Raw genomic sequence first — 27,685 nt, 5'->3', positions numbered from 1 at the left:
GCTGGGAAAGTATATTATTAGGCTCCTTCCAGGGAGAAACTAAGAGATGGGTGTTTTTGCCTGCTCCCTCTTTGCTGGGCCTGGGTGTATATCTGCGAGGCATTGGGGTGGTGCTCCTGGGCCCATTAAGAACTGTTTCTTTGTTGCTACAGTCCTGTGGGGCTCGTGAATGCAAACCCCTTTGGCTATTAGAACCAGGTGATCCAGGGGCCCATTCCTCCTGTGGCAGCCACAAAAGCTGGGATGCCAGATGTGTGTACAACCTCTTCTTAGGGTGATACTGGAGACTTGGTTCTATTATTGGAGTGGGTTGAGGGGAGAAGGCAGGAGAGGTGTCTGCTTCTTCCTTGATCTGTCGGGTGGATCGCAGCCAGCTCCTAGCTGCCTGCTAAATTAGAAGCCTGGCCTTCAGGTGGCAGCTTTTAAAGTATTTAGACAAACTCTTTTCAAGAAAAGATAGGAGATAGGCATTTTTTGTCTGTTCTCTCTGCCATGAGCCCTGGGGGGATAGCCAGTTAAGAATTGCTTCTTCGCTTGCTACAGTCCTGTGGGACTCATGAATGGAAGCCTTTTTGGCTATCAGAGCCAGGCTATCAGATCTATCAGATCAGAGACCTGTCCCTTTGGCAGCAGCCATATAAGAGCTGGGATGCAGACACACGCACAAGCTCTTTCCAAGGAGATACTAGTGGCCTGTAGCAGATCGGAGGGAGAAGGCAGTAGAGATGTCTTCTGGATGCTCCAGTCCTTGGGGAGGATTGCAGCCAGCCCCTAGTACCTGCTAAATTAAAAGCCTGGCCAGTAGCTTTCAAAGTATGCAAAAAAACCCACTTTCATAGAAAGACTGGGAGATGGATGATTTTGCCTGCTCCCTCTGTGCTTAGCCTGGGGGTGTACAGCCTTCGCAAGTGCTTGTGTACCTGTTAAGAAATGCTCCTTTGTCTACTAGAGTCTCGTAGGTCTCGTGGACACAAGCATCATTGGTTTTCAGAGGTAGGAGTTTGGGGAACCAGTCTGTCTGGTGGGATTCTTAACAGTTGGGGTGCTAGAAGTGGGGTCCAAACCCTTCCCTCCTCCAGAAGCTGGGAGTTGTGAGTTCCCTCCCAATTGTTTCTCACTGAGCCAGAGGTGGGGTTTAAGGTGAGAGTCCCTCTTAGCTTTTCCTACCCATATTTTCTCATTCTTCTGACGGGTAGGAGTCACTCAGCTAGTTTCTGCATCTCTTTCAGAGAGAATTGCTCTGTGTGTAGCTGTACATTTGATGGCGTCTGTGGGATGAGGGGAGCTCAGGAGCCTCCTCTGTTACCATCTTGTAGATATTCCTCCTCACCCATTCTTGTAGGGTGCTTTTCCAGCTTCATGGTGAGGAGGGAAGTGTGGGGATGAAGGAGGGAGTTGTCTGTCATTCATTCAACAAACATTTAATGAGTACCTACTATGTGCTAGGTTCTGGGGGTTATAAAGACAAAACAGGTACAAACCTTGCACTAACAAGCTCAAAATCTTAGTGAAGAAACAGAGAAACAATATTTCAGTGTGATGAATGTATAACAGAAGTATGGACAGTTGTCCGAGAGCTTAGAGGAGGTAGTGGGGTGGGCAGGCAGCTTTAGGAAGGAGGTGACATATGATCTGGGTCTTGAAGGTTGAGTAGGAGCTTGGTAGGGAGGGATGGGCACGCTCCTCTTAGACATGGTAGATTTATTATTTAGGGAGAGCAGTCACTGTTCCAAAACTACCTTGATTAGGGTTAGCTGCTGAAAATGATTTTCTGTGTGGCTTTAGATAGCACCATTAAAAATCTGGAAGTCTCAGTTTGCCTTCCTGTTGAAGAGGGAGACTCACATCAACTACTTGGAACCACTGGGAGAACGAATCAATTCAGTGTGGTTTGCAAGAGCAAGTGTTTACTTATTAGAAAGCCTCCAGGGGGAATATGTGGAAGGAGACGGAACACGGGGAGGAGAACACCAGGCAAGAACAAGAGGAAGCAAATGGAACTGGACTCTCATTAGCCAGTGATGGATTGATCTTCTGCCACGGATTTCCCAAACTCCCAGCAGTTTCAACATAAGGCTTGTTCAATATTTTAAAACCAATTTAAAACCAATTTTTGAGTTTGCTTTCTTTAAAAAAATTATCGCATTAATCAAAAAATGCATTAAGTTTAGGGTCAAGCAGCCTAACTGATGGAAAAGGCCTGATTGGGCCCCGGGAGACATGGGCTTGCCTGGCTGGATAATGTCGTATCAAAGATCACAAAGCTCTCAGCTTTAAGGGGAGAACAGTGGAGAGGAGCCAGAAATGCTGAAAGGGAAAGCCTTACAAGTGACCTGAATTGAACGGAACTGTGAAGAGGGCTAATGAGGGTATTTTGTTAGTATCAGCAAAATTCAGACAAGAGGATGCATCTGAAACCTTCAGTTCTGGGGGGTGAGGAGGGCTGTAATTAGATTTTTATTGTTAGATGTGTGGGGTGCCGTCCTTTCAGAGATTTCAGGTCAGTGAATTGCAGAGGTCATCCACCTGAGGTTACTGCCATTTGAGAGGAATGCAGGGAACAGAAAATAAACTGGCTCTATTAAAATAAAAACCCTTTATTCTCTTACCAAACGGAAGCGGGTCTTTTAGTTTGATGAACTAGCTTGTTTCGTTCATCCCTTTTCATGTCCAAGAGCAGCCATGGTTGAAATAAGGAAACTTTGGAGACTTGGTAAATTAGCCTATCGAGAATATACTGGTTATTCTGTATTCTTTTCCCTCCTCTGCTCTGCACCTGGAAGGCTGAATCCATGGGCTGTGTCCCTAGGATCCCTTGTGGCTGGTGTTCTGTTGGGTGTGGCCAATGGAAACATTAGGAAGAGATCAGAGGGTGGGAGAGAGAAGTCAAGTTGTTCATCCTCACCCCCTTCCTGCTTTGGGCCCACTTTTGGCAATGCTGGACCCTCCATGATTACATCTCCTGTCACGAGGCCCCACCCCCACAGCCCCAGCTCACGGGGTTATTCTCTGTGCAAAGCCATTTCCTCCTCTTGTCCTTTCAGGCCTAGGGTGGTCATGGTCCCCCCCGGATGCTGGACTCCGAGGCCCTCCACATTGTTGTGGGTTCTTGTGACCCTACCCCACCGTGGTACATCTTCCCTTCAATTAAAATCTCTTCACGCGCCCATCTGAGTAGGATTCTCTCTCCTGTGGAACCCTGAATGAATCAGAGACTTAGGAAACATGGCAGAAAAAACCCCCAAGTAGTTGCCTTCTGTTCTCAGGCAGTGGACCAGCAGACTTTTCCGGTTTGGTTGGTCAATTTGCTTTGTTTTCAAATAAGAGGAATATGAGGTTGGCCCAGAAATCAGGAGCTTGAGGCAGGAAGAAGCCTCATTTGAGGGAGGTCTTGTTGTAGGGCTGTCTCTCCTTGAATTCTTTCTTTAATAACCTTGTCCTGAATTAACTATTCCTCTGCTAGAATGTTCTTTATCATGCCTATCCTGCTGTGATCTTGAAAAACTCTGACCCACCTTCCATGACTTCCAGGAAAGTGTTATACAAAGCTATATACTTGCTAAACGTTGGTTTAGCATATTACTATCATTATTTATTTTCCTATAAGTCTCCCCTATAGCTCTCCTATGAGCCTCTAAAGAGAAATATGCTTATCTGCATTTTTCCAGCAGGATGCCTGGCCCATACAAATGCTCCATTTAATGTCTGCTAATTGATGGTGTTTGCAGAAAAGGCTCCTGGGTACTGGGCATCTCTGCTTAAGGCCAGCTCTAACTTTCTTTCTCCCATTGTTCTGAATTGAATATTAAGGTTTTAACGACTTTTTTTTTTTTTTAATTTGGGATACCTCAGTCTTTAACACCAAGGTTGGTTGTTTCCTCTTGAATGAGGAATGAAGGGGATTATTGGGTGGGTCAGGTGTCTAGACAGCTTTAGGTTAAGCAATGCTCTTCTTCACCTTACTGCTATTGTTTTCAAATGAAAAGATGTTAGGGTATCACTTCTTGGAAGCCTTTGTCCATGTTTGTGATCATAAGGGCAGAGGGATGTAAGTTTCTAGACCAACCCCATTTCCCGGAGCCCCAGGCTTTACCCTTCTGGGCTACAGTGATCCTGAAGCGGGGGTGGGGGGGTCTCAGGGTCATTACTACTCCTGACATCAGTACCCAGTGAGCTCCCATTTGAAAGTTCCTGAGTGAAAATAAAATCAACAGAAAGAGCACTTGCTGCCTTTGCTATAGACATGGCAATTAATTCCTAAATCTCCCAATATGCTCGTGGCCAATATTTTAGGAGCTGATGAGAAAACCTGAATTCACTAATTATGTTTATTTAGTTATGCTAATACTGAGCAAATACATCCACAGAATACCTTACAGGGATACATTTCCTTCTGCTCTGATTTTAGAGCATTCAGATATTTAAAATTCTCTCCTGTAAAATTAAAATGTTCTGGAATTTCTATGTCTATTTATGAGGTTCCTGTGCATAAAATGACTAAAGGATTTATCTGAGTAGATTTGTTGTTTAAACCCTGTTAACATCTCTATCAGGAGAAAAATAATGAGTACATTCATCAGCTCTGCTGACGTTTTTACTCCTTTCCCCTAAGGTTTGGTTGATCATCATTAATAAATAAGAGAAAACATATTTGCATTTCCCTAAGCCTGCTACAGCACATCAGAGAGCAAGGCTCAGTAAACACGTTCTTTACCTAATCAAGACTGGAATATGGTTGAGCAAAGTTCATGATTCTGATATATATCATAACAGTGATATCCTTGCATCATACAATACTTCTATCATTTCATTCATGGAGATAGTTTTCACCAAAGATTCTAAGCAAAGGCACTTTTGAAAAAAATAAATGCAGAGTTAGTAGTATTGATTTCTCTGATTTAGAGGTTGTTAAATTGTTTTCTTTCTCCTCTAAAGACTCCTCTGATCAAGGTATGTTCTTATCCCTATTCCATATACCTCTGGGGAAAAACTACCATGGAAGTACTGACACATCCCAAATGGCCATTGGGACATCTATAGCTCTACCCTGAGGACGGGATTGGTTCTGGAAGGACTGTGATGGAGGAGAAGCCACAGACAGCCCTATTCCCACGGCTGGAGGTCACCAGTCTATTCCTGTTTGTTCGGAGTGGAACCCTCAGTGACCTCCAGGAAACAGCTCTTGTCTCCCACCCATATCCCAAGCCCGGCTTTGAGGAAGGCAGAGGGCACTTTACCTGAGTGACTGCTCCTGAGGCTTCAAATAGGGCGTTGCAGTCACCTTCATGGTACGCTTCCTTACAGTCCCGGCAGAAGACGAACTGCGGCAGAAAACACACATGTTAGAGATGGGCTTGCTGGTGCATTTGGCCAGAATGTGTTTTTCCTTTTCTAAGCCCATTATATTTCTGCCTCTGACTTGGGTGATGGTTTCTGTGCCATAATACTTTTAGCAAAGAGAAATAAAATTATATTTTGATGGAATTGTTCACTCTTTTCTAAAGAATGTTTCAAGCATTCTAGCAGGGTTTCGAAGAGGAATGAGTCACATTTTCTTTCTTCAAGATGTTTCTAGTCTAGCAGAAGAAACAGTAATGCAAATAAATACCTGTAGTAAAGTGTTATTGGTGTTAGAATATGAAGAAAACAATTTCATTCAAGAATTTCAAATTGAATATTTGTTTACATAGAGGATTTATATGTCCATGTTAACTGACTTATTTTTGTATTGAAAGCCTATCATGGAAAGAAGAACTGGGCTGTTATGGGCTGAACTGCGTGCCCCACAAATTCATATGTTGAAGTGGTTTTTTTTGCTCAAAATATAAAACTTTTTTATTTTTAATTTTTATTGAGGCATAATTGATGTACAGCATTACATTAGTTTCAGTTGTACAACATAATGATTCGATATTTGTATATATTGTGAAATGATCAACACAATAAGTCTAATTAACATCAGTCACCATACATAGTTATAGAATTTTTTTTTCTTGTTATGAGAACTTTTAAGTTCTACTCTATTAGCTACTTTCAAATATGCAATATAGTATTATTAACTATAGTTACCATGCTGTATATTACATCCTTATGAGTTATTTATTTTATAACTGGAAGTTTGCACCTTTTAACGTTCTTCACCCATTTCACCCACTCCCCATGCCCTGCCTCTGGAAACCAAATATCTATTCTCTGTACCTATGAGCTTGGTTTTTAGTTTTCATTTTTTTTTTAGATTCTACACATAAGTAAGATCATATGGTATTTGTCTTTCTCTGTCTGACTTATTTCACTTAGCATAGTGTCCTCAAGGTCCATCCATGTTGTTGCAAATGGCGAGATTTCATTCTTTTTTATGGTTGAATAATATTCCATTGTGTATAATATATATACTATATATGCCATATATATATATGCCACATTTTCTTTATCCATATCTTGGCTATTGTAAATAATGCTGCAATGAACAAGGGAGTGCATATATGTTTTTGAGTTAGAGTTTTCATTTTCTTTGGATAAATACCCAGAAGTGTAATTCCTGGATCATATTGTAGTTCTAATTTTTTTTTTTTTGAGGAAGATTGGCCCTGAGCTAACATCTGTTGCCAATCTTCCTCTTTCTCTTTTTTCTCCTCAAAGCCCCAGTACATAGTTGTATACCCTAGTTGTAGGTCCTTCCAGTTTTTCTACGTGGGACGTCACCACAGCATGGCTTGATGAGCGGTGAGTAGGTCCGTGCCCAGGATCCAAACCAGCAAACCCCAGGCTGCCGAAGTGGAATGCATGAACTTAACTGCTATACCATTGGACTGGCCATTATTTTTAATTTTTTGAGGAACCTCCCTACTGTTTTCCATAGTGGCTGCACCAAGTTGCATTCCCACCAACAATGAACAAGGGTTCCCTTTTCTCCACATCCTCACCAACTCATGTTGTTATTTTTTTGATAATAGCCATTCTAACAGATGTGAGGTGATATCTCATTGTGGTTTTAACTTGCATTTCCCTGATGATTAGTGATGTTGAGCATCTTTTCATGTACCTGTTGGCCATCTGAATGTCTTCTTTGGAAAAATGTCTGTTCAGATCCTCTCCCCAGTTTTTAATCAAATTGTGTGGTTTTTTGCTATTGAGATGTATGAGTTCTTCATATATTTTGGATATTAACCCCTTATCAGATATATGATTTGCAAATATTTTCTCCCACTCAGCCTTTCTAGGTTGCCTTTCCATTTTGTTGATGATTTCCTTTGCTGTGTAGAATCTTGTTAGTTTGATGTAGTCCCACTTGTTTACTTTTGCTTTTGTTGCCTTTGCTTTTCATGTCAAATCCAAAAAAATCATCATCAAGACCAATGTCAAGAAGGTTACTGTCTATGTTTTCTTCTAGGAGTTTTACGATTTCAGGTCTCAAATTCAAGTTTTTAATCCATTTTAAGTGAATTTTTGTGTATGGTATAAGAGCGTAGTCTAGTTTCATTCTTTTGTATATGGCTGTTCAGTTTTCCCAACATCATTTTTGAAGAGATTTTTCTTTGCCCATTATATATTATTCATTCTTTTGTTGTAAATTAATTGACCACACACACATGGGTTAATATCTGGGCTCTCTATTTTGTTCCATTGATCTATGTGTCTGTTTTCATGCCAATACCATACTGTTTTGATTACTATAGCTTTGTAATATACTTTGAAATTGGGAAGTGTGGTGCCTCCAGGTTTGTTATTCTTTCCCAAGATTGCTTTTACTATTTGGGGTCTTTTGTGGTTCCATATAAATTTTAGGATTGTTTGTTCTATTTCTGTAAAAAATGCCATTGAAATTTTGATAGGGATTGCACTGAATCTGTAGATTGCTTTGGGTAAGATGGACATTTTAACCACTAATTCTTCAAATCCATGAGCATGAAATATATTTCCTTTTATATGTGTCTTCTTCAATTTCTTTCATCAATGTCTTATAGTTTTCAGTGTACAGGTCTTTCACTTTATAACGGAAAAACTCAGTTTTTTCCTTCGCATGTAGGAAAAAAATCAGTTCTACTGTGTTTTTCTCCTATGAGTCTCCTTTGCTACTCACACAGAACACTACTTCTGATGCTCTGGTCACCGAATGTGTGTGGGTTTTCCCCACAACAAGCCCATCTCTGACACCAGCTGGGTGTCCTACAATTTAACTCAATTCTATCACTATCTACCCAGAGATGGCGTCCAATCTCAGAGGTGAGGGCTCAGTCCCACAAGGCTTGCCCCCCCAACCCCAACTTTAGACACCAGTTGCAAGTTCTGGTTATCCCCTGTGCTCCTGACTGACGGGCTACAGATTGAAGGTTCCAATGACCCCCTCCTCAGTTTCGATTAATTTGCTAGAGTGGCTCACAGAACTCAGGGAAACACTTACGTTCACCAGCTTATTAAAGGACATGGTCAAGGACACAGATGAACAGCCAGATGAAGGGATACACAGAGAGAGGTCTGGGAGGGTCTCAAGTACAGGAATTTCTCTTTCCCTGGAGTTGGGGTACGTCACCCTCCCGGTGGGGATGTGTTCACCAATCTGGAAGCTCTCTGAACCCTGTACTATGGAGATTTTATGGCGGCGTCCTCACGTAGGCATGATCAATTATTAACTGTGTTTCTAGCCCCTCTCCACTCCCTGGAGGATGAGGGGTGGGGCTGAAAATTCCAAGCTTCTAATCATGGCTTAATCTTTCTGGTGACCAGCCCCCGTCCAGGAGCCATTCAGGAGCCCATTCAGAGTCAACAGAACAAAAGATGCTCCTAATGCTCTTATCATTTAGGAATTTACAAGGGTTTTAGGAGCCCTGTGCCAGAAACTGGGGGCAGGGACCAATATACATTTTCTAGTATCTCACACACCTCCTTGGTTACATAGGAGGTGTAATAAAATACCTATACACCTAGGTATTTTATTCTTTTCGATACAATTGTAAATGGGATTTTTTTCCCCTCAATTTCTCTTTCTTATAGTTTGTTATTAGTGTATAGAACACAACAGATTTCTGTATATTGAATTTGAATCCTGCAATTTTACTGAATTCATTTACTAGTTCTAAGAGTTTTTTGGTGGCGTCTTTAGGGTTTTCTATATATACTATCATGTCATCTTCAAATAGTGACAGTTTTACTTCTTCCTTTCCAATTTGGATGTCTTTTATTTTCTTTTTCTTGCCTAATTGCTCTAGCTAGGAATTCCAATACTATGTTGAATAAAAGTAGTGAGAGTGGGCATCCTTGTCTTGTTCTGATTTTAGAGGAAAAGCATTCAGCTTTTCATCATTGAGTATGATGTTAGCTGTGGGCTTGCCATATATGGCCTTTATTACGTTGAGGTACATTCCCTCTATGTACAGTTTGTTGAGAGTTTTTATCATAAAATGATGTTGAATTTTGTCAAATGCTTTTTATGCATCTATTGAGATGATCATATGATTTTTATCCCTCATTTTGTTAACCTGATGTATAATAATCATTGATTTGCAGATGTTGGACCATCCTTGCAACCCTGGAATAAATCTCACTTGATCATGGTGTATGATCCTTCTAATGTATTTGTTGAATCCAGTTTGCTAACATTTTGTTGAGGATTTTTGCATCTATATTTATCAAGAATATTGGTCTTTAATTTTCTTTTCTTGTGTTGTCCTTGTCTGGTTTTGGTATCAGGGTAATGCTGGCCTCATAAAATGAGTTTGGAAATGTTCCCTCCTCTTCTATTTTTTGGAAGAGTTTGAGAAGGATTGGTATTAATTCTTCTTTGAATGTTTGGTAGAATTCATCAGTGAAGCTGTCTAGTCCCGGACTTTTGTTTGTTGGGAGGTTTTTGATTACTGATTCAATCTCCTTATGGGTTATTAATATGTTCAGATGTTCTGTTTCTTCATGATTCAGTCTTGGTAGGTTGTATGTTTCTAGGAATTTATCCATTTGTTCTAGGTTGTCGAATGTGTTGGCGTATAATTGTTCATAGTAGTCTCTTATGATCCTTTGTATTTCTTTGGTATCAGTATTAACACTTTTTTCATTTCTGATTTTATTTATTTGAGTCCTCTCTCTTTTTTTCTTGGTGAGTTTAGCTAAAGGTTTGTCAATCATATGTTGATCTTAACTCCCAGTACCTCAGAATGTGACTGTATTTGAATATAGAGGTTTAAGTTGGTAAGTAAGGTATAATGAGGTCATCAGGATGGGTCCTAATCCAGTATGACTGGTGTCCTTATAAGGGGAGATTAGGACATGGACAACAGATAGACAGAGAGACAACCATGTGAGGACACAATGAGAAGGCAGCCACCTACAAGCCAAGGAGAGAGGCCTCAGAAGAAACGAACCCTGCCAACACCTTGATCTCAGACTTTCAGCCTCCAGGAAGGTGAGAAAATAAATTTCTGTTGTTTAAACCACCCAGACTGTGGTACTTTGTTATGGCAGCCACAGGAAGCTAATCCATGGTCTGAAGTTGATCTTCTCATTTAGGCGATAGTGCTCCTTTTAGCATTCATACACCACAGAATTGAAGAGACCCAAGGGATCAACTGCCCCCCACCCTTCATCTTACAGAGAAGGAAGCTGAAAAAGTGCATGTTGAAAAAGGAAGTTGTTCCACTATCATCTGGAATCATTGGGCCCCTCCAGAACATACTTCAGCATCACCAGCCATGCTCTAGAGGTTGCTGTAGTGGCTGAGGGTGTGGGCTCTGCAGTCCCACCCATGGGATTCGAGTCCTCATCCCATCACCTGCCAACCGAGACGCCTTAGGAAAGCTACCTTGGCGCCTGTGCCTCAGTTTCCCTCTCTGAAAAACCAGGATCACAATAACTATCTCATGTGACCATTGTGAGAAGTTTGTGAGACAACACATGCAAACTGGCTACAACCCCACCTGGCACACAATGTGCCAGCCAGGCACTATTTTTCTCCTACTTCATTTCACAGCTGAAGGAGTTGTTTCACGAGAAAACAGGTTCCCTTCAACAAAAATTTCTTTTACTAGTTGGGGAGCAACATCTCACAGCAGAAACTGTATTCAGAGATGTTCTAGCACAGAAGAGAGCACGGTCCACGAGTATGATGTGTGGGCGATGGTGGTGGTTTAGAGCATAGGCCCAGAATGATCTGATATTCTTCCCATTGAGAGGTGGGCTCTATGTCCCGTCTGCTTAAATATGAATGTGCTGACTGCTTGACCAACAGCACATGGCAGAAACGATGGTGTGCCACTTTCTGGGCCCAGGCCTGAAGAAACTGGCAGCTTCCACTTCCTGTCTCTTGGGATACTTGTTTTTGAAGCCCAGCCACCCATGGGGAGGTGAAGAAGAACTGAGCCCCTGGCGAACAGCCCTGGCTGAGCTTTTAGCAGACAGCCATCACCAACTTGCCAGACACGTATCTGAGCCATATTTCAAGTGGATCTTCCAGCCCCTGGATAAGCTGCCCCAGCTGACCCCAGGTGGAACAGAGACAAACTATCCTCACAGGACTCTGCCCAAAATACAGGCTTGGGGGCAAAAACAAAATAAAGCAAAACAAGAACAAGATTGTCACTTTTTTAAATACTTAAGTTTTGGGGTTTTTTAACACAGCAATCGATAACTGATATAGTAATGGCACTGAATATCTGGAAGACTCAAAAAAGTTCCAGAGGTTAACATTCCCAAATTAATATTCTATAGTATAAGCCAGAAATTTAGCTCAGTTTTGCTTAAGGTAAGACTAATTCAAAGTAATAAACAAAACCATGAAAACAGGATATGGAAAAAACCAGCTTTATCCCAAAATACATCACCAATCCTCCTTGCCTCAAAAAGAACAGCCCATCAAGACATTTTTCCCCTTCATGTTGTCTTCACCACATAAACAGATTTCCCTCCTTCCCCATGTCCAATTTCTTGTTTTAGCAACTCATCTGAAAATTATTTTAATCTCAGGACATAAAGGTAAGTATTTTATAAGGAAAAGGCCTCTTCTACTGTGGAAAATTAATAAAAGAAACCTTAACTAAACTGTAGTCGGGAAGGCCTGTAGTGGGAGCTCTCGTGCCTATCAAACATTGTCAATTACACCAAACAGGAAAAGGGAGATGCTTCCATCTTGGACAGGAAGTACAAGTACTTTACTAATGAAGGAAGATTTCTCTCCCCACCTGACAACAGCCCAACCAATGAGAAACGCCTCAGCTCAGCCAATGAGAAGCTGTTGCCACCCTGAACTGTTACTTTCCCCCAATGGACTTTCCTTTAGAACAATCCTTCCATACTCCCCCTTTTTCTCTATAAAAGCAGCTCCCCTCCATTCTTTTCCAGATTTGCCTATGGTTTGCCATAGCATGTACATCCCAAATTGCAATTCTCTTGGCTATTCCTAAATAAACTCATTTTGCGATAAAATAACAGGTAAATTTGCTTTTAAGTTGACACTACAAATATGCTGCAAACTATCGTCTAGCCAGCCCTTTAGAGTCTCATAGTCTTATTATTTCTTCTCACAGCAAAGACACTAAACACAAGTTTTGTGGGATATAAACTTTATTTAAAGGTTCAGGTTGGTGGGAGAGGTGTCAATATGTCCTTACACAAACCTTCAATACCACCAAGTTTTAATTTCTGACATTTTTATTTTCCCTGAACTGAAAGCTAATCCAGTGAATAGTGAACGAATTGGGTCCTAGAGTTTCCCCTTAAGTTTTTTTTTTTTTTTTTACCTTATCTGCTCATTGGGTTTGCCTCAGACCCATCACTCTGCCCTTACATGCTATGTTGAAAAAAACGTGGACTGTGTGGTTCAGTCACGAGAAGAGCTCACGATGTGATTTCACATCACTGCTTTCTATGGAAGCAAGTCTGATCTCTCGGCGTGACAGGGAAAACGCTTCACATCTTATTAGCTAGTGGATGAGATATAAAATCAGTTTCATGGTAGAAGAACACCCTGGAGGTTGATCAGTTTGTCAGAATAAATAGGCCTTTCCTGACACAAAGACATTAAATTCTCTTTCACATTGGTACTACAAAGAATGCACCATAAAAAAATAACAGAAGAGAAAGAGCATATAAAAATTAAACTCTCACCGTTTCAGGATGGCAAAAGGCAAGCAAGAGCTGCAAGAATACACTAGTGATAATTTAACATTAATGCACTTGTTAATTTGCTATTCAGAGAGTATAACTTTAATCTAGATACATCATGCAGTGGGCTTCCTAGTTAAATAACTCGAATCTGTCTCATACAAAACAGGGAAATACCTCGAAGGTCTGATTTGACCTCGGAAATATTTTTGATCATGTTATCCAGAACTCAAGACTGTCAAGCAGGTGCTTGTACAAATGCTTAGGCCTTCAGTTCCCAAACTGTGCACCAAGGAGCCCTGGGGTGCCACAACAAACGCACAGTGGGATATTTTAAGTTTTTGAGGAAAACACAGTGATACGCAACGTCTGTTGGACATTGTGTGAATTACTAACTCAAGACAGTTCATGGTGTTATTGTAGACTGTGCTACCCTCCTTTTGATGACATCATATCTTGCAAAGCTGGGTTTTTGGAGGTTACTGTGATAAAAAAGACAACTACTATGTGAACATCTATTTGGAAGAGGAAATGTCGTTAACTAAGAATGAAATAAAAATATTTTTTCTTTCAATTTATATGCACTGTTTTTTCAAATGACTATTAAGTTGTTAAGACATTAACTATTATTATGTTATTTGGACCTAAATATTTAATAAACAGAACTGTTAGGTATTTCTTTTCGCCTAGAAGCACCATGAAAAACTTACTAAGCTGCTAAGGGCATGGTGAACAGAGGAAGTTTGGGGAACTCTGGCTTAGGCAGATACAAAACTCCTTAAGATAATGTTTTGGGTCTATTGCAAACACTCCCAGTGGCACAGATATTTCAAGAGAACTTGAGGAGAAAACAGATCTGGATCCAACATTTTTGCATTCACTCTGCTGACCTGCATGTCTCCTATCTGGGGCACATGGATCTTGCTTAACCAATTAACCAATAATGTAGAATGCTGCAATTTACTCAGGGACTTTATTAATTAACTGTGGTCTCCCATTTGCTGAGGCTCTCTTAAGATGCCTTGTGAGTAAATACTAGCTGAATGAAAGAGACTACCATACATTTATATAGTATAATTTTCCCGGATTATTTTATTTTGAGATAGATCTGACAGATGCCACCAGTTTCCATAGTTTTTTTTTGAAGAATTTTTTAAAGCCTTTTAAAAATTATAAAAGTAATACAAACTTATTCTATTGGTTCTCTAAACTCTACCCCCTTGTTAGATTTGATTAGAAAGCAATATATATGGACTATATTATCTTAACTCCTGTGATGTTAGTTTTATGTGTCAACTTAGCTAGACTGTAGTCCCCAGTTATTCAATCAAACATTGATCTAGGTGTTTCTGTGAAAGTATTTTGTAGTCCTATAAGGACTATAATCAGTTTACTTGAAGGAAGAGAAATGACCCTAGATAATCTGAGTGGGCCTGATTCAATCAGTTGAAAGGTTTTAAGAGCAGAAGTGAGGTTTCTCCAACAAGAAGACAGTCTATCTGTGGACAACAGCTTCAGGCTGTGCCTGAGAGTTCCAGCCTTCCCTTCCTGGCAGCCTGTCCCATGGATTTAGGACTTGTCTAGCCAGCCTCACAATCACATAAGCCAATTCCTTACAATCAGTCTCTCTCTGTATATATAGATATAGATATACCAATATATAGATAGATATATCTATATCTATTTATATTTCTATAGATCTATGGGGACAGCTGAGCATGTCTATATATCTATATCTATATTATATCTATGTCCATATCTATGTCTATATCCTTCTTCATCTATATGTCTATGTCTATGTTTATATCTATATCTATATCTATATCTATATCTATATCTATATCTATATCTATATCTATATCTATATCATCTATATCTATATCTATCTATCTCCTACTGGTTCTGACTCTCTGGTGGAACCCTGGAGGATACAGCTCAGCTCCTATAGAAAACATTTTACTAGATCAGTTTACTTTTACTAGGTCAGTTAGTCTTTTGCAAAAGGACTGATGTAAAAAACAACTATTTGGGGGCCGGCCCCGTGGCTTGGCAGTTGAGTGCGCGCGCTCCGCTACTGGCGGCCCAGGTTTGGATCCCAGGCGTGCACCGAGGCACTGCTTCTCTGGCCATGCTGAGGCCGCGTCCCACATACAGCAACTAGAAAGATGTGCAACTATGACATACAACTATCTACTGGGGCTTGGGGGGAAAAAAAAGGAGGAGGATTGGCACTAGATGTTAGCTCAGAGCTGGTCTTCCTCAGCAAAAAGAGGAGGATTGGCATGGATGTTAGCTCAGGGCTGATCTGCCTCACAGAAACAAAAAACAAAAAACAAAAAAACAAAACAAAACAAAAACCAACTATTTGACTTTTCCATGTTATTTGCAAAATTGTAGTTCAGATCTCTTTCCATGCTTGTTTTTAATCCCAAGTACCCACAGGACTATTTGTCTTAGAATTCAACACCAGGAACAAGTGAATCACTCCCAATAGGATGATTGTTTGCCTTTATTTGACAATGAACATTTTTCTCTTTGGATTGGCTGCCTGGGAGATTAGTGCCAAACTTTTCATTTAACTGTAGGAATTAGCTCATCCTGGGTGCCTAAGATGAGGTAGACAATTTTAAAACAACTATTTAATAAAGAATAAGTTCAATAAGACAAACGTTTTTTTCCTAATAAGTGACAGCCAAACTGTTCTTACCATTCAAGTCATATTTTTTCTTTGCAATTAATGTGTGTTGAGTATTTACTTTTAAGATGAAAAAAATCTTGGACCTGGACAACATATAAAATATATATTGTAAAACATGAAATCATATAGTGATATTTATATTTTTAAAAATAAGATATAATTTAAGTGTTTAAAAGTAAAGCCTTGAAGTCAGGGAGACCTGGAGTCAGAGGCCTTTCTCCATCATTTATTATCTGTGTGATCCTAGCATCTCTTTGCTTTAGTTTTTTGCATCTGTAAAGAAGAAATAGTAAGATCATAAATATTAAACATTGTTTCTGGCACAAAGTAAACACAATAAATGTTTTTCTCATAGACTTACGATGCTTTATAAGCAATAAAATTCTATAGAACAGTGAGATGATAGTACAGCATCTTGTTAATTAAAGCAATTCCCAGGACATTGATAATAACTTGTTATGTGAAGGTCTTGAGTGAAACTGAGGACCTCCAAGGAAATGCCAAGCTTGTCACCTCCCCAGAACTGCTGCACAGAAAGGTATGCTGGCCTCACTTTGCTTCTATATGTGCAGAGGTATCATCACTGTCAATCCCCTTAGACAAGCCTGTACTGCCACACAGCTATGTGAATTGCACATCACGTTTATCATTCAATATCATGTCAGTAGAGACGTCATTGATTGATGTTTGAGTTGATTTCCCATATGCCCGTAATGGACACATTCAAAAGGATATGTATGTATATTTTCTCTTTGGAAATATGAAAAGGAATCAAATGAACAGCGTCCAATGCAATCAGAACATTCAAGTGGCTGCTGATCAATAAAGTTGAGAGCCAGTCAGTATCTACAAGTGATGACCCTCAAAATGAGAGTTTGATCCCTAAAGCTGAATGATCCCTATATGAAAGCCCAAATTTCTTTGTGCCTGTTTTCTGTCACGACAGCATCTATGATAAAAGTATTTTATTATGTGCCATTTATTTTTTCTTCCACATTTGTGAAGTTCCACGTTAAAAGAACAGGAGAGAATCAAATACCATCTCAGGACCCCTTACTATAGTCAAGGGAAACATCAAAACCATGAAGCATGCATTCGTATTTCTTTGGGAACGGATGAAATATTTTTCTTTTAAGTGTATGACTTTCCAGAAGATGGCAGCAGTGATATATAAGATTCAGCCTCAGCGTGTTAAAAATAGTATATCAAAGAGTAAGGCTCCCCATGGGGTCACCAGCCGCTGATATATGCAAAACTCGTTCTGACAAGACAGTGCCAGAGGACAGAAATGGTGTTAGATTATAATGCACTAAAACACAATTTTGAAAAGAAGAAAGTCAGGTTATTTCCTTTCAAGTACACAACATCTTAAAATCACAGAATCTCATGGTGGGAAGTAATCTTAAACTGTGCCATGCTCTAAATGCAAACAGACTAAGACAATCTTTTACATGTAATCTCCAAATGGCTAAAAATAAATAATTTTAAGGAGGCTGAATATAGCTCAGTAGCTGATTTCTTTTGTATCTTTCAAATTCTACACTAATTGTCAGGGATGGTTAAACAATGCCATCTAGATTCCCACAAAACACTGTGACAACTATTGCCTCTCCACTCCATCCCCCAAATTATTTTTGTTTTAGGTTTCCTACCATAAAAAGGTCTTTACTTTCCTTGGTTTAATTTCCATTCACGGGAGCTCTTAAAAGAACTCCGATAATTCCCTTTTCCTACACCATCATCTGTCTCGTCAAGTACAGGTATGTACGCGTTCAATCTTTCAGTTGTACAGAGTCTTAATTTATACACCCACTGTGAGTACAATCTAGTGGAAAACTTTATTATCATCTGTCTCAGGGACCTATTGGAGAAGATGAGCTCCCACAATGGAGAGACCATATCCGCCAGCTTATGTTCAACAGAGCTGACCTCAGAACCTCCAATTAACAGAGGTGCCTAATAAGTGCTCCAAACAGTGAGGGTGGTGCTCCTGGTGATAGTTCTGCTGCGATCTGAACTGTCCTGTCTATAATTTATAGACAAAGATATTTAAATTTATTTCCTACTTCAAAATATTTATAGTTTTTTAAACTTAAAAATGTTTATTGGCCATTTATTTCTCCTTTTCTGGAACAGCTTTAGTGAGATATAATTCACATAATCATGGGTTTTAAAAAATAGTTTCTGTCTTTTTTGAGTGGATAATACATGCACACAGCACAAATTCAAAATGTGCAAAATGAATATAGTGAAAAATAAGTTTCTTTTCTTCCTCGATCAGCTACAACACTTCCCCGAGATAATCACTGTCACTTGTTTGTATCTTTTCAGAAGTTTTTTATGCATTCAAATATCTTTATCTATGCTATTTTAAGACAAAAATTGGTATATAAAATATTGCATTATGGTCTTGTGCTCTGCATCTTGCTTTTTCATTTAATACATTTGTAGATTGCTCTCTCTCTGCATGTTGAGCAGCCTCATTCTTTCTAAACAGCTGCACAATATTCCAGTTGATAGATGTCCCTCAATTCATGTAAGCAGCCCCCTGTGGATGAGCATTAGTCATCTGCAATATTTCACCATTATAAACAAAGCCGCAGAGAATGTCCTTCTCCATAGGTCATTTTGCACGTGTGAAAGGAAATCTGTAGGAGAAATTTCTAGAAATGAAATAGCTGAGTTGAAGGGCATGTGGAGTTTAAAGTTTGGTTGCTTTTGTGAACCTGCTTTCCATGGAGGATGCGCTGGTCCGACGCTCACCAGCAAGTGTGTGAAGGTCTGGTCCCCTCTCCTTCCCTCCCCAGCACGCTGTGTCACCAGTGACGGCCTTTGGTAAACAACAGCAAGAAAAGAATCTCAAATAAATCACAGCACTTTTGCTAAGACCTTCTTTATCCAAGCTGTATCACCACGGAAACACATTCCTGGCCAAAGAAATAACTCCGAGTCACTTTTGAGTCTCGGCTATACAGCTGAACCAGGGTCACGAGTGGCCTGTGGTCAGCCCCCACCTTCATTTCCCTGCTCCTCATGCCTGGGTTCTGTGACAAGGCGCACGGAGCCTGTCGTCTCCTTGTTCAGACTGGCCTGAATTTGGCCCTCTTGTGGGAAAAGGACTTTAAGTGAACTTTAGCTTGGTGGCTTTAAATACTGACAGCCAATAAATTGGAAGTCCAGGTTAGAGAGGAGGAAGCAGGAGACAAGGGAGCATCGAGTTCACTCACCCACGCTGCATCCTGGGCCTTAACTCGGAGCAGAATAGTCTCAGCATCTCTGGCCAGGAATCGCCTACGACAGCAAAGAGCTGGGGGACCCTGGGGCAGCTGTGACAGGCGTGATTTATGGCAGCCCTCCTCTCTCCCTAATCCCTCCACTTCCTTGCTTACTTCCTCTTTGCTGTGACCATTTTAAAGAATGGTTCCTGTGGGGACGGTCCCCACCTTCACCCACAACATTCCCAGCTCTCGCTTTCACTTCATGATCTCCCTTGTTTCCAGAGGCTAAAGTAGGGACCCTTGTAAGCAATTGATGATAATGCTCACACCATCCATGCTCGTCTAAACCAGCATCTTGGAGAGCACACTTCTGTATCTAACCGAAAATTCCCTTTCACATCTTGCAAGGCCGGCTCAATTTCGTTTTATTTTATTTTATTATTTTTTTATTTTTTTCAATTTCGTTTTAAAATCAGCATTTTCCAGGCCTTATGGAGCACTTGGCTCCTTCCAGAAATGGAGCACTGGTCATAGTATCAAATTCAACATCACTTTCAAATATTGCCATTCATTAGTGGACCCATTCAAATATTGCCATTAATTAGCGAACACGTTTGAATATGGCCATTCATTAGCAAAACGCACAGCATACGTCTTCTATAATTTTTAACTGGTCTCTAATCCTTGTGACCTTATCATTTACAATCTGTAGCAAGGCACTAGACTCTGTAAAAATGATTACACTACGCCAGTCAAAATGTGAAATCCAAGCCATATGGCAGTCTGAGCCCAATTTGTCCCATGCGCCCATGGGCATCCTTCTGCTCTCCAGCATAGCAGGGGAGACTAAACGCTTCCCTTGAACACCTGGACCCAACCCCAGGCAGGATCAGCTTTGGAGAGGGGCCAGCCACTTTGGTAGCACCCCCACTGGCACATCTTAGAGACTTCTGTCTTTGGAGGTTTTGCAACTTGTCAATGATCAATCAATCAACCAATCAAAAGTAGATACCAAACCTCTATTGTGTGTTGAGCAGTTTCACGGTGCCTTGGGAGCATACTGGTTCCTCCCCTCTCCCCACAGCCTCAGCCAAAAAGGTCAGGGTATATTTCTCTCAAGTACTGTCTCTTTCTTATATACCTCTATTAAATGTTTGTCCCTCTATATGAACTATTCTCGATTATCTGCTCTTCTAAACAGAGAGGATTTGGATCTTATTCATCTTTGTTTTCCCAAGATCCAGTGTCTGGAACATAGAAGGTGATCAATGTCTGTTTACTGCACGCCAGGTGCCTAGCTCAAGGAGCTTACAACTCAGCTGGGGAGACAATGCTTACTGAAAACAAAAGAGCTGGAGGGCAATATCATACAATCTACAATCACATGCTGAATTATCTGCACGATGCAAATCTGCAGAAACCTACAGATGAGAGATCAGGTGGGCTGGGGTTGGTGGAAGTGGCATTTGCTTTTCTGCCCTTTGCATTCCATTCCCTTCTCAGGCGCCGGTTCTAATGTCAGTCCTGATCCATCACCTCTGCTGACAGCGCCTGACCTCCCTCCTAAGCTGCATGCTGCCTGTTGCATGTTTCCATTTGGGTAGGTTGCAGTTACTTCACATTCAATCAACTCAAATTCCATGTGATTATTGCAGGATTGTTGGAGGAAAAGAATACTGGGATAAAAGTCTCCCTATAACACTCAGGGTTAACTTGAGTGGCAAAGACTAAGGGACGGAGGAGGCGGGAGACCCCTGCAGTTCCCTGAACAGGCCCTGCTCACCTGTGGGACCTCACCTTCCCAGAGATGCCCCTCCTCTAGTCCTGCCTTTACATGCTCAGCACAGACCTCAGATTCTCCCAGAAGCCGATCCTGCACCTCCCAGTTTGAGGAGGACCTCTCCTGTGTCCCCGACAGTGTGTGTGTGGGTCTTGATCATACAGAACCCACAGCAGTGTATTTTTATTATCTCTTCACCTTAGCATCTTCCTCCCTAGCCAGTAAGCCTCATGAAGGCAGAGGTCACCTCAATCCTATTTATATCGCCAAGCCTAACAGAGCAGTTGTCACACAGGCAGGAATGGACAAACATCTGTAGAATGAACGGGCAGTGCGAGCTAGAAAATTCTAAACCTCTGAGGAGTGTGAGGATAGCGTAGTGTCAGGACCAGCCACGAGAATGAGAAGGTGGCCCAGGGAACAGGAGGAATGAGACTGAGACATTCAGAAAGGCAGAGTTCTTCGTGACCTTTGAACCCACAATTTTGGTCCAATGATGTTAATTATTAGCCAGATTCAGAGGCTAAGGTCACAGAGATGATGGAGTAGAGAAGGCCTCATGACAGAGGAATCTGAATTGATTTGAAAATGGAAAAAGAAGAGAAAAAGAGAAAATGAAGATGCTAGAAAGAGAGAGGGTAGGAGTGGGAGGAAAGCCCTCAAGAAAGTCAAGGCCAAGGAAACTCACATACTCTCAAAGGACTATGGTTTAAAAGGAGGAGGGCTGGTTTTTCAGGCTTGCAGGAAGGCAGGACTCTGGGACAGCAATATGCTGATGAGAAGATTGTCTGAAGGAGACTACACCTGATTAGGGCAATACCAGCTATTAATCTTCTGGACTCAAGGGGAAGAGGAGAATTAAGGATCCAGGAGGCCTGGAATCGTCATTGTCAATCAGGAGATGACACATGAGCCAGGCTGATGTGACAGCACTAACTTCTGTTTCCCTGCCACTTAAAATGTGGCCCCCAGACCAGCAGCATCAGTGTCCCCTGAAAGCTTGTTAGAAAAGCAGAAGCTCAGGCCCCCACAAGAAGTGCTGAATCACAATCTGCATTTAACACGATCCCTGGCGACTTGTGTGCACACTGCAGTGTAGAAGCACTGTTCTAGCGCATTCATTCAACCAAAATCTACTGAGCACACACACTGTGTGCCAGGTGTCCTGCGGGTATACAAAGATGTATAAGATGTAATTCCCAGTCTCATATGAGTCACAGTTCACCCCTCCATCATTCCCTCCCTCCGTCTACCCAGCACTCCCTCATTCAACAAGTATTTATTGAGAATGCACCATGTCTGGGTACCATGCTAGGCAATGCGGATAGTAAACATGTTGGGCATTCTTCTTGACTTCACTGAGTTTACATTTAGCTGTGTCCTAACTTTCATGGTGGACAAGGTTCTGGGGGAGTACAGGGTGTGAGCACCCACTAACCTGGGCTGTCAGGCTCATTGCCAAGAGGAAGGGGAGGGTAAACTGAGATGCAATTGAGTTTGGGCCAAATGATAGGCCCCCAAATAGTGTTAATTCCAGTGTTTGGACAGTGCAAGTGCTGGGGACATTCAGGAGAAGGATGGCTCTTTTTACTCTGGACTACTGAGCTGGAGGTGCTGAGGAGAGGCAGGAGAAGTGGCTCCCAGGCGTGGGGTGAGGACCGTAGCTAGAGCGAGGGTCAGGGCTGGAGGTGTGGCTTTGTGGGAGGCTGTGGGATTCTGGTTGGGTGTCTGCAGTGTGTAGGTTCATCCAGCAGTCAGACTGAGCCGGGCTGGATGCCTGAGGGAGCTGGAAATCCTCTAGCACCCACAGCATGGTTAATGAGAGAGTCAGACATGGGGCGGTGGAGAAAACACTCACTTATAAAATCAATTTTGGATACTAAGAATGCAATACTAATAAAACCTAGCTGGAATACACTCTGCCAGTGTACTTCTGCAGCAATTTTGTCTTTTGATTTTGAAACCATTGGCAAAAGAACAGACGCAGTCTAGAACAGAGCTGTCCGATAGATACAGGAGTAATTTTAAATGTTCTAGTGGCCACATTAAAAAAGTAAAAAAGAAACAGGTGAAATAAATTTTACTATTTTATTTAACCCAATATATCCAAAATAGTATCTTCAACATGTAATCAACATAAAAAGTGCTGTTAGTTTACATTGGTTTTTACTAAGTCTTTGAAGTCTGATGTGCATTTTACACTCACATCGCATCTTAATTTGGACCAGCTTCATGGCAAGCGCTCAGCTGCCTCACGTGGCTGGTGGCTACCACACTGGACAGCACAGTTCTAGAAGAACCCTCTAGTCTGAGGGCTACTTGGATGAGGTAGATGGTCACTTTAGTTACCACAGAACAAAAAGAAGCAGAACACCTTTGATATGCTGTAAGTAAGCGGGACGAGGTGAGACGGGGACATAGAGAAGACAAGAAAATTAAGAGTATTAATGGAAAGAAATTCAATTTTTTTTCTAATAAAGGATGCTGTTTCTTTTTAGTCTTTGGAAGACTTTGCACTGTGATGTACGAAAGATCTGCAGAACACAGAACATCAGCCAAATTAAAGAAAATGAGGTTTGACTGTCTACAGTGAGAGTGTCTGAATTTTCCTGCCACTCACCGTGAGTTATTTGTTAAACGCAAGCCAGAAAATCAGAAGCAACCCAAGTTATTTGTAATTTTCCCTGTGTCTCTGTGTGCCTGATTTCCCTGGTTGCTCGCTTTGTCAAATCTTGTAGTCAAGACAGATAGCGTCCAGGCCTTTAATCATGGGGTAGACTGTTGATCCGAGGTGCTGCTGACCAACATCTGTTTCTAATGCCTGCAACACCATCCTTCATTCAGGTGACACTGTAGGATGAACTTAATAATGTCAAGCCATAGGAATCCACAGTTCCAGGCATATTAGTTTGACCCAGTATGATTGCAGTCTCGTAATTTAGCCAACCAAGGGGTTTGGGTTAAGGACATCTGCTTTTAAGTGTGAAGTATCAGCCTGGAGCCTCATGTTCGGAAGCACTAGTCTTGAAGATTTCAGCGACAAGACTTTCATTTGCTGTAGTTTAGATCGATCTTGGTGAATTAGGTAAAGGTCACCCTACCAAAGATAGGTAACACTGAGCACCAAAGAACTGATGTTAAAAGTTAGGGTCATGACTTCGATTTCCTCCTTGAAGTTATGCATACACTAATGTATAATGATGGAAGTTGAAATAAATCTCTAAAACTTGTCGAACGCATTCCACTTGCACGTCACTGCACGAAGTTCTTGTGGGCACCTGGCATCGGGATTTTGGAGGCCAGTCATCCCCTATTTTAGGTTCTCCTGGACCTCAGGCATTCTCTACCCCAGGACCTCTGCCTTAAATTATTATTCATGAATATTCCAGCTCAAAGGGGAAAAGAAGAGATGAGAGATGGAGCTCTGAGATGTTCATTCACACACCAGTCTCCGTGGAGCTAAACCAGTTAATGCTTCTGTTTATGTTTTTAACACTGCTTAAAGAAGATTCACAGCTCGGGCTGCTTAATAATGGTGGGGGCATTTCTCACATTATCCTCCTCTGATAGGCATCTGTGCTCCGATTTAGCAGACAATGGTGAAAGCCCACAACACTTAGAGAGCTGATGCCCATTGAGGCCCCCGCAGCAGCCCCACCTTCCATCAGGGCTGGGCTAAGACTCCTCAGGATGTGTGTTAGCATAAGATAACGCCAGCCCAGAGGTGCCCAAGCGGGGGCCAAATGCCTTCCGTGACCTGAAAAAACGTTATCTCCCAGCAACACACACCTTGCAGAACTTTACTAAAGTGTAAAATAAACCCCAGACTTATAAGACTCTCTCCCCTGCCTAAGTTTTTTTTCTCTCGATTTTATTGCTTTGCTAAGGAAGTAGAAAGCAAGCTAATTAAGTGACAGCTAAAGAGCAAGTACCTGGACTCCATGTCTCAGAGCTGCTGAGGTAACAGCAGATTGCAGGGGAGTGAAATGAAATGCCATCTACATTGCTGCCTCTTGACCAATACCTTTTGTCCCATTGCTCAAGAGACTCTCATTAAGCCAAACAACAATGAGCAGAAGACTGTAAATGGTTCGCTTTGCACTGCCCCTTTCCTCCCTCTTGGTTTGGCGGCAGGGAATGTTAAAGCCACAGGGCCTTTGCGGAGTGGATTTATCATCTATATGGTGGAATGGCACCCTTTTCTTCTGGCATTCTTATTGATGTTGGCACATAATATTATTCTATATTTTAAAAAATTGCCCAACATCTTGGACTATGCCAAACACCATGGGCATTTAGTGAATATTTTTAGGGATAATTGTAATGATCTAACACCTTATTCTTTGAAATCCCCATTGTTGTTTCTGACTAGAATCAAGTTTTCAAAAGGCTAATAGCTCATAAAGGAACCTCTGCTACAATCCTGTGGGGAAACGGCAAACTGCTCACAGGGTCAGTTGTTGTGAATGGAATCCTCCCGTCGTTCCACACGCGTCTGTTGAGAGGCTGCGTCAAGCTGGGTGGTGTGGGGCCAGGGCAGGAGCACAGAGGAAAGGACCGCTGCGGGCGTCTGGGAGGCCACGCGTGCATCCTCTCCTCCTGAGCTTCCCCCGGGGTCCTGCTTGGTCCAGCTAACCCATGATAGTGGTACTTTGATTCTCAACTAGGAAATCACTTTGGGCAGACTTCCTTGACAACGGAGCCTGGGTTTGCTGCTCCCCCGGCCTGCTCTATTGCCCTGTACCTGCCTGGTCCTCATTGCCATCACCTGCACTGGAGGTTTCCTTGTCCATTATCCCCTCTAGACTCAGGTTCCCTGAGGGCAGGAGCCTAGTGGTGCTCACCCATGGGTTCCGAATGCTGCCTTCTCCAGCACTTGGCCCAGAGGAGGTGCTTAATAAAGGGTTATTCAAGGAAGGAGGAAAGAAGGAAGGCCACACCTACGCAGACAATTACGCTATACCACATAAATGTTATGACAGGTTAGACCCATCACAGACTAGGGAGTGCTTTGCTCTTTCCAGGAAGTGTGGTCAAATTCTGCATTCTGGTGATACTTCTGGTCTTGAAGGGTAGATTGGATTAATTGAGATGAGAACAGGACAGTCCTACAAATCGAGCCAATATTATCAGTGTCCACAAGCCAAGCTAGAGCTTGAACAAGGTTTCTTGTCTCAATAACTGATGGGATCAGCAAGTTCCAGTTAGTTAAAATCCAAAATTAAAATAACAAAAATGTATCAGGATTTCCCTCTGTTTACAGTATCTGTAATAATACATTTCTGTGACTCCGTGTTCAGAAAGACTTTTCTGTAGGAAGAGGTATTGTGTCTATCATTCTCTGCACAGTGACACGAGTCACAGTGAAATATTCTTCATCGGAAGGCTCTGTGTCTAAGGAGTTATATGCTTGTTCCAAATAAGTCACCAGAACTGTGCAGATGGCCACACCTCCCCCTTTATTGCTACAGAGAACCTGACACCCTCTTTCAAGTCAGTAGCAAAATACTCCTAAAAAACATAAGAGTGCAAAGTTGTAAATACTGGGATTTCCAGCAGAAAAATATAATCTCTTTTGGAGTCTTAAAGAAAAATGGAACTAATTCTTCCATTGGGATGGTCTGACATAGTTTATTATTTTTTATTTTCATTGAAAGCAGGAAGATTGACTAAATGATAAAATTGCTTCCTACCATCTCCTTCAGCTCCACGACTCTTCAACCTGAATACTAATTTATTGCTGCAAGTATCTCACAGGCCTTCACGTTAGTACAGATCAAGAACAAATTGCATGGCGTGAAACAGGCTTTGTCATACAATGACAAGACGTACAATGGGATTTCGGGAAAAAGGCCATTAATTATCATTTGTTGTCGTATGTTCATGTACCTCCTTTTCAGGATTGCTGCTCATTGGTGGCAGCTGCGATTGCCACCGATTCCTTTACTTAGGAGTGGGTCCACCATAATCAGTATGTCTGTTGGGTTCTGTGATCAGAAACCAGGCAAGGAAAGGGTTACTGAAAATCTGATCCATAACTAAACATAGCCTGTCAAATGTTTTCCAGACAAGGAGGAAACTAAATGTGCTGTTTTTCAGAAGATGATGTCTGAGTTTGCAGATGTTGCCATCCTACAGTGAAACTTAGATGGTTGCAGCAGGACCCCTGCAAATTGCTCCAGCTCTAAATGGCGTGTTGCATTTCCAGCTCTAAATGGCGTGTTGCATTGAACCTGTTATGTAATGGCATTGAACTCGTTATATAATGGCCTGCACATGTGCCCTGATCAGGCCCAGTTGTTACACAGTTGTAACATAACCTCTGCACTCTGGTGTATAAAACCTCTGAGCTCGGTGGGGATCTGCTTTGGGAGCTATGCCCAGTGTTCTCCATTGCTTGTGCAAGTAGTAAACCTTTTTCCTTCACCCACTTCAGCCTTGGTTGTGCTTTTCAGCTCTGCATTCACCAAGAGACGGACCCATTGAGTTCGGTTATAGTTCTAGGGAATGTGAACAGGAACCAGGGGTTCTGGAGGGCTCCCAGCCAAGCAGGCTCAGGTTCCGAGTTCCACACCTTGTGGGGCAATTTAGGAAGTGGCAACAGGGGATTAGGAGAAGGATTAACTGCAAACCTACACCTGTTGCTTTCAAGATGGCAGTCAAAATAGTGGATTTTTTTAAAAAGTGGATTTTTGCTCCTGTCAATTTTGAAAAATACACTTTACTTTGCTGAAGGGGAATGTTAAGTTAGTCTCAAGAATCTAAAATAAACACATATCTGATACAGGTTCATGTTGGGAAGACACCTGCTAACTAGACAAGCTAGTAAATAATCTGTGGACAGTAAATAATCTCACAACCTCCTGGTTTTATTTTTTCCCTACAAACACTTGCAATTTGATT

At 41.6% G+C, this 27,685-nt stretch overlaps 1 protein-coding gene across 1 annotated transcript in view; it reads right to left on the bottom strand.

Moving 5' to 3' along the window:
* PRKN (parkin RBR E3 ubiquitin protein ligase) overlaps nt 1–27,685 on the bottom strand; it is a 1,229,863-nt gene that overhangs the window by 29,770 nt on the left and 1,172,408 nt on the right. The window contains exon 10 of the mRNA XM_058534026.1: nt 5,238–5,321. Coding sequence (XP_058390009.1) covers nt 5,238–5,321 — 84 coding nt within the window. The remainder of the gene's footprint in view (nt 1–5,237; nt 5,322–27,685) is intronic.

The sequence above is a fragment of the Diceros bicornis genome, chromosome 39 (assembly GCF_020826845.1).
Source record: "Diceros bicornis minor isolate mBicDic1 chromosome 39, mDicBic1.mat.cur, whole genome shotgun sequence".
NCBI lineage: Eukaryota > Metazoa > Chordata > Mammalia > Perissodactyla > Rhinocerotidae > Diceros > Diceros bicornis.
The sequence above is the reverse complement of the archived record's forward strand: the minus strand, read 5'-3'. Positions and strand labels throughout refer to the sequence as shown.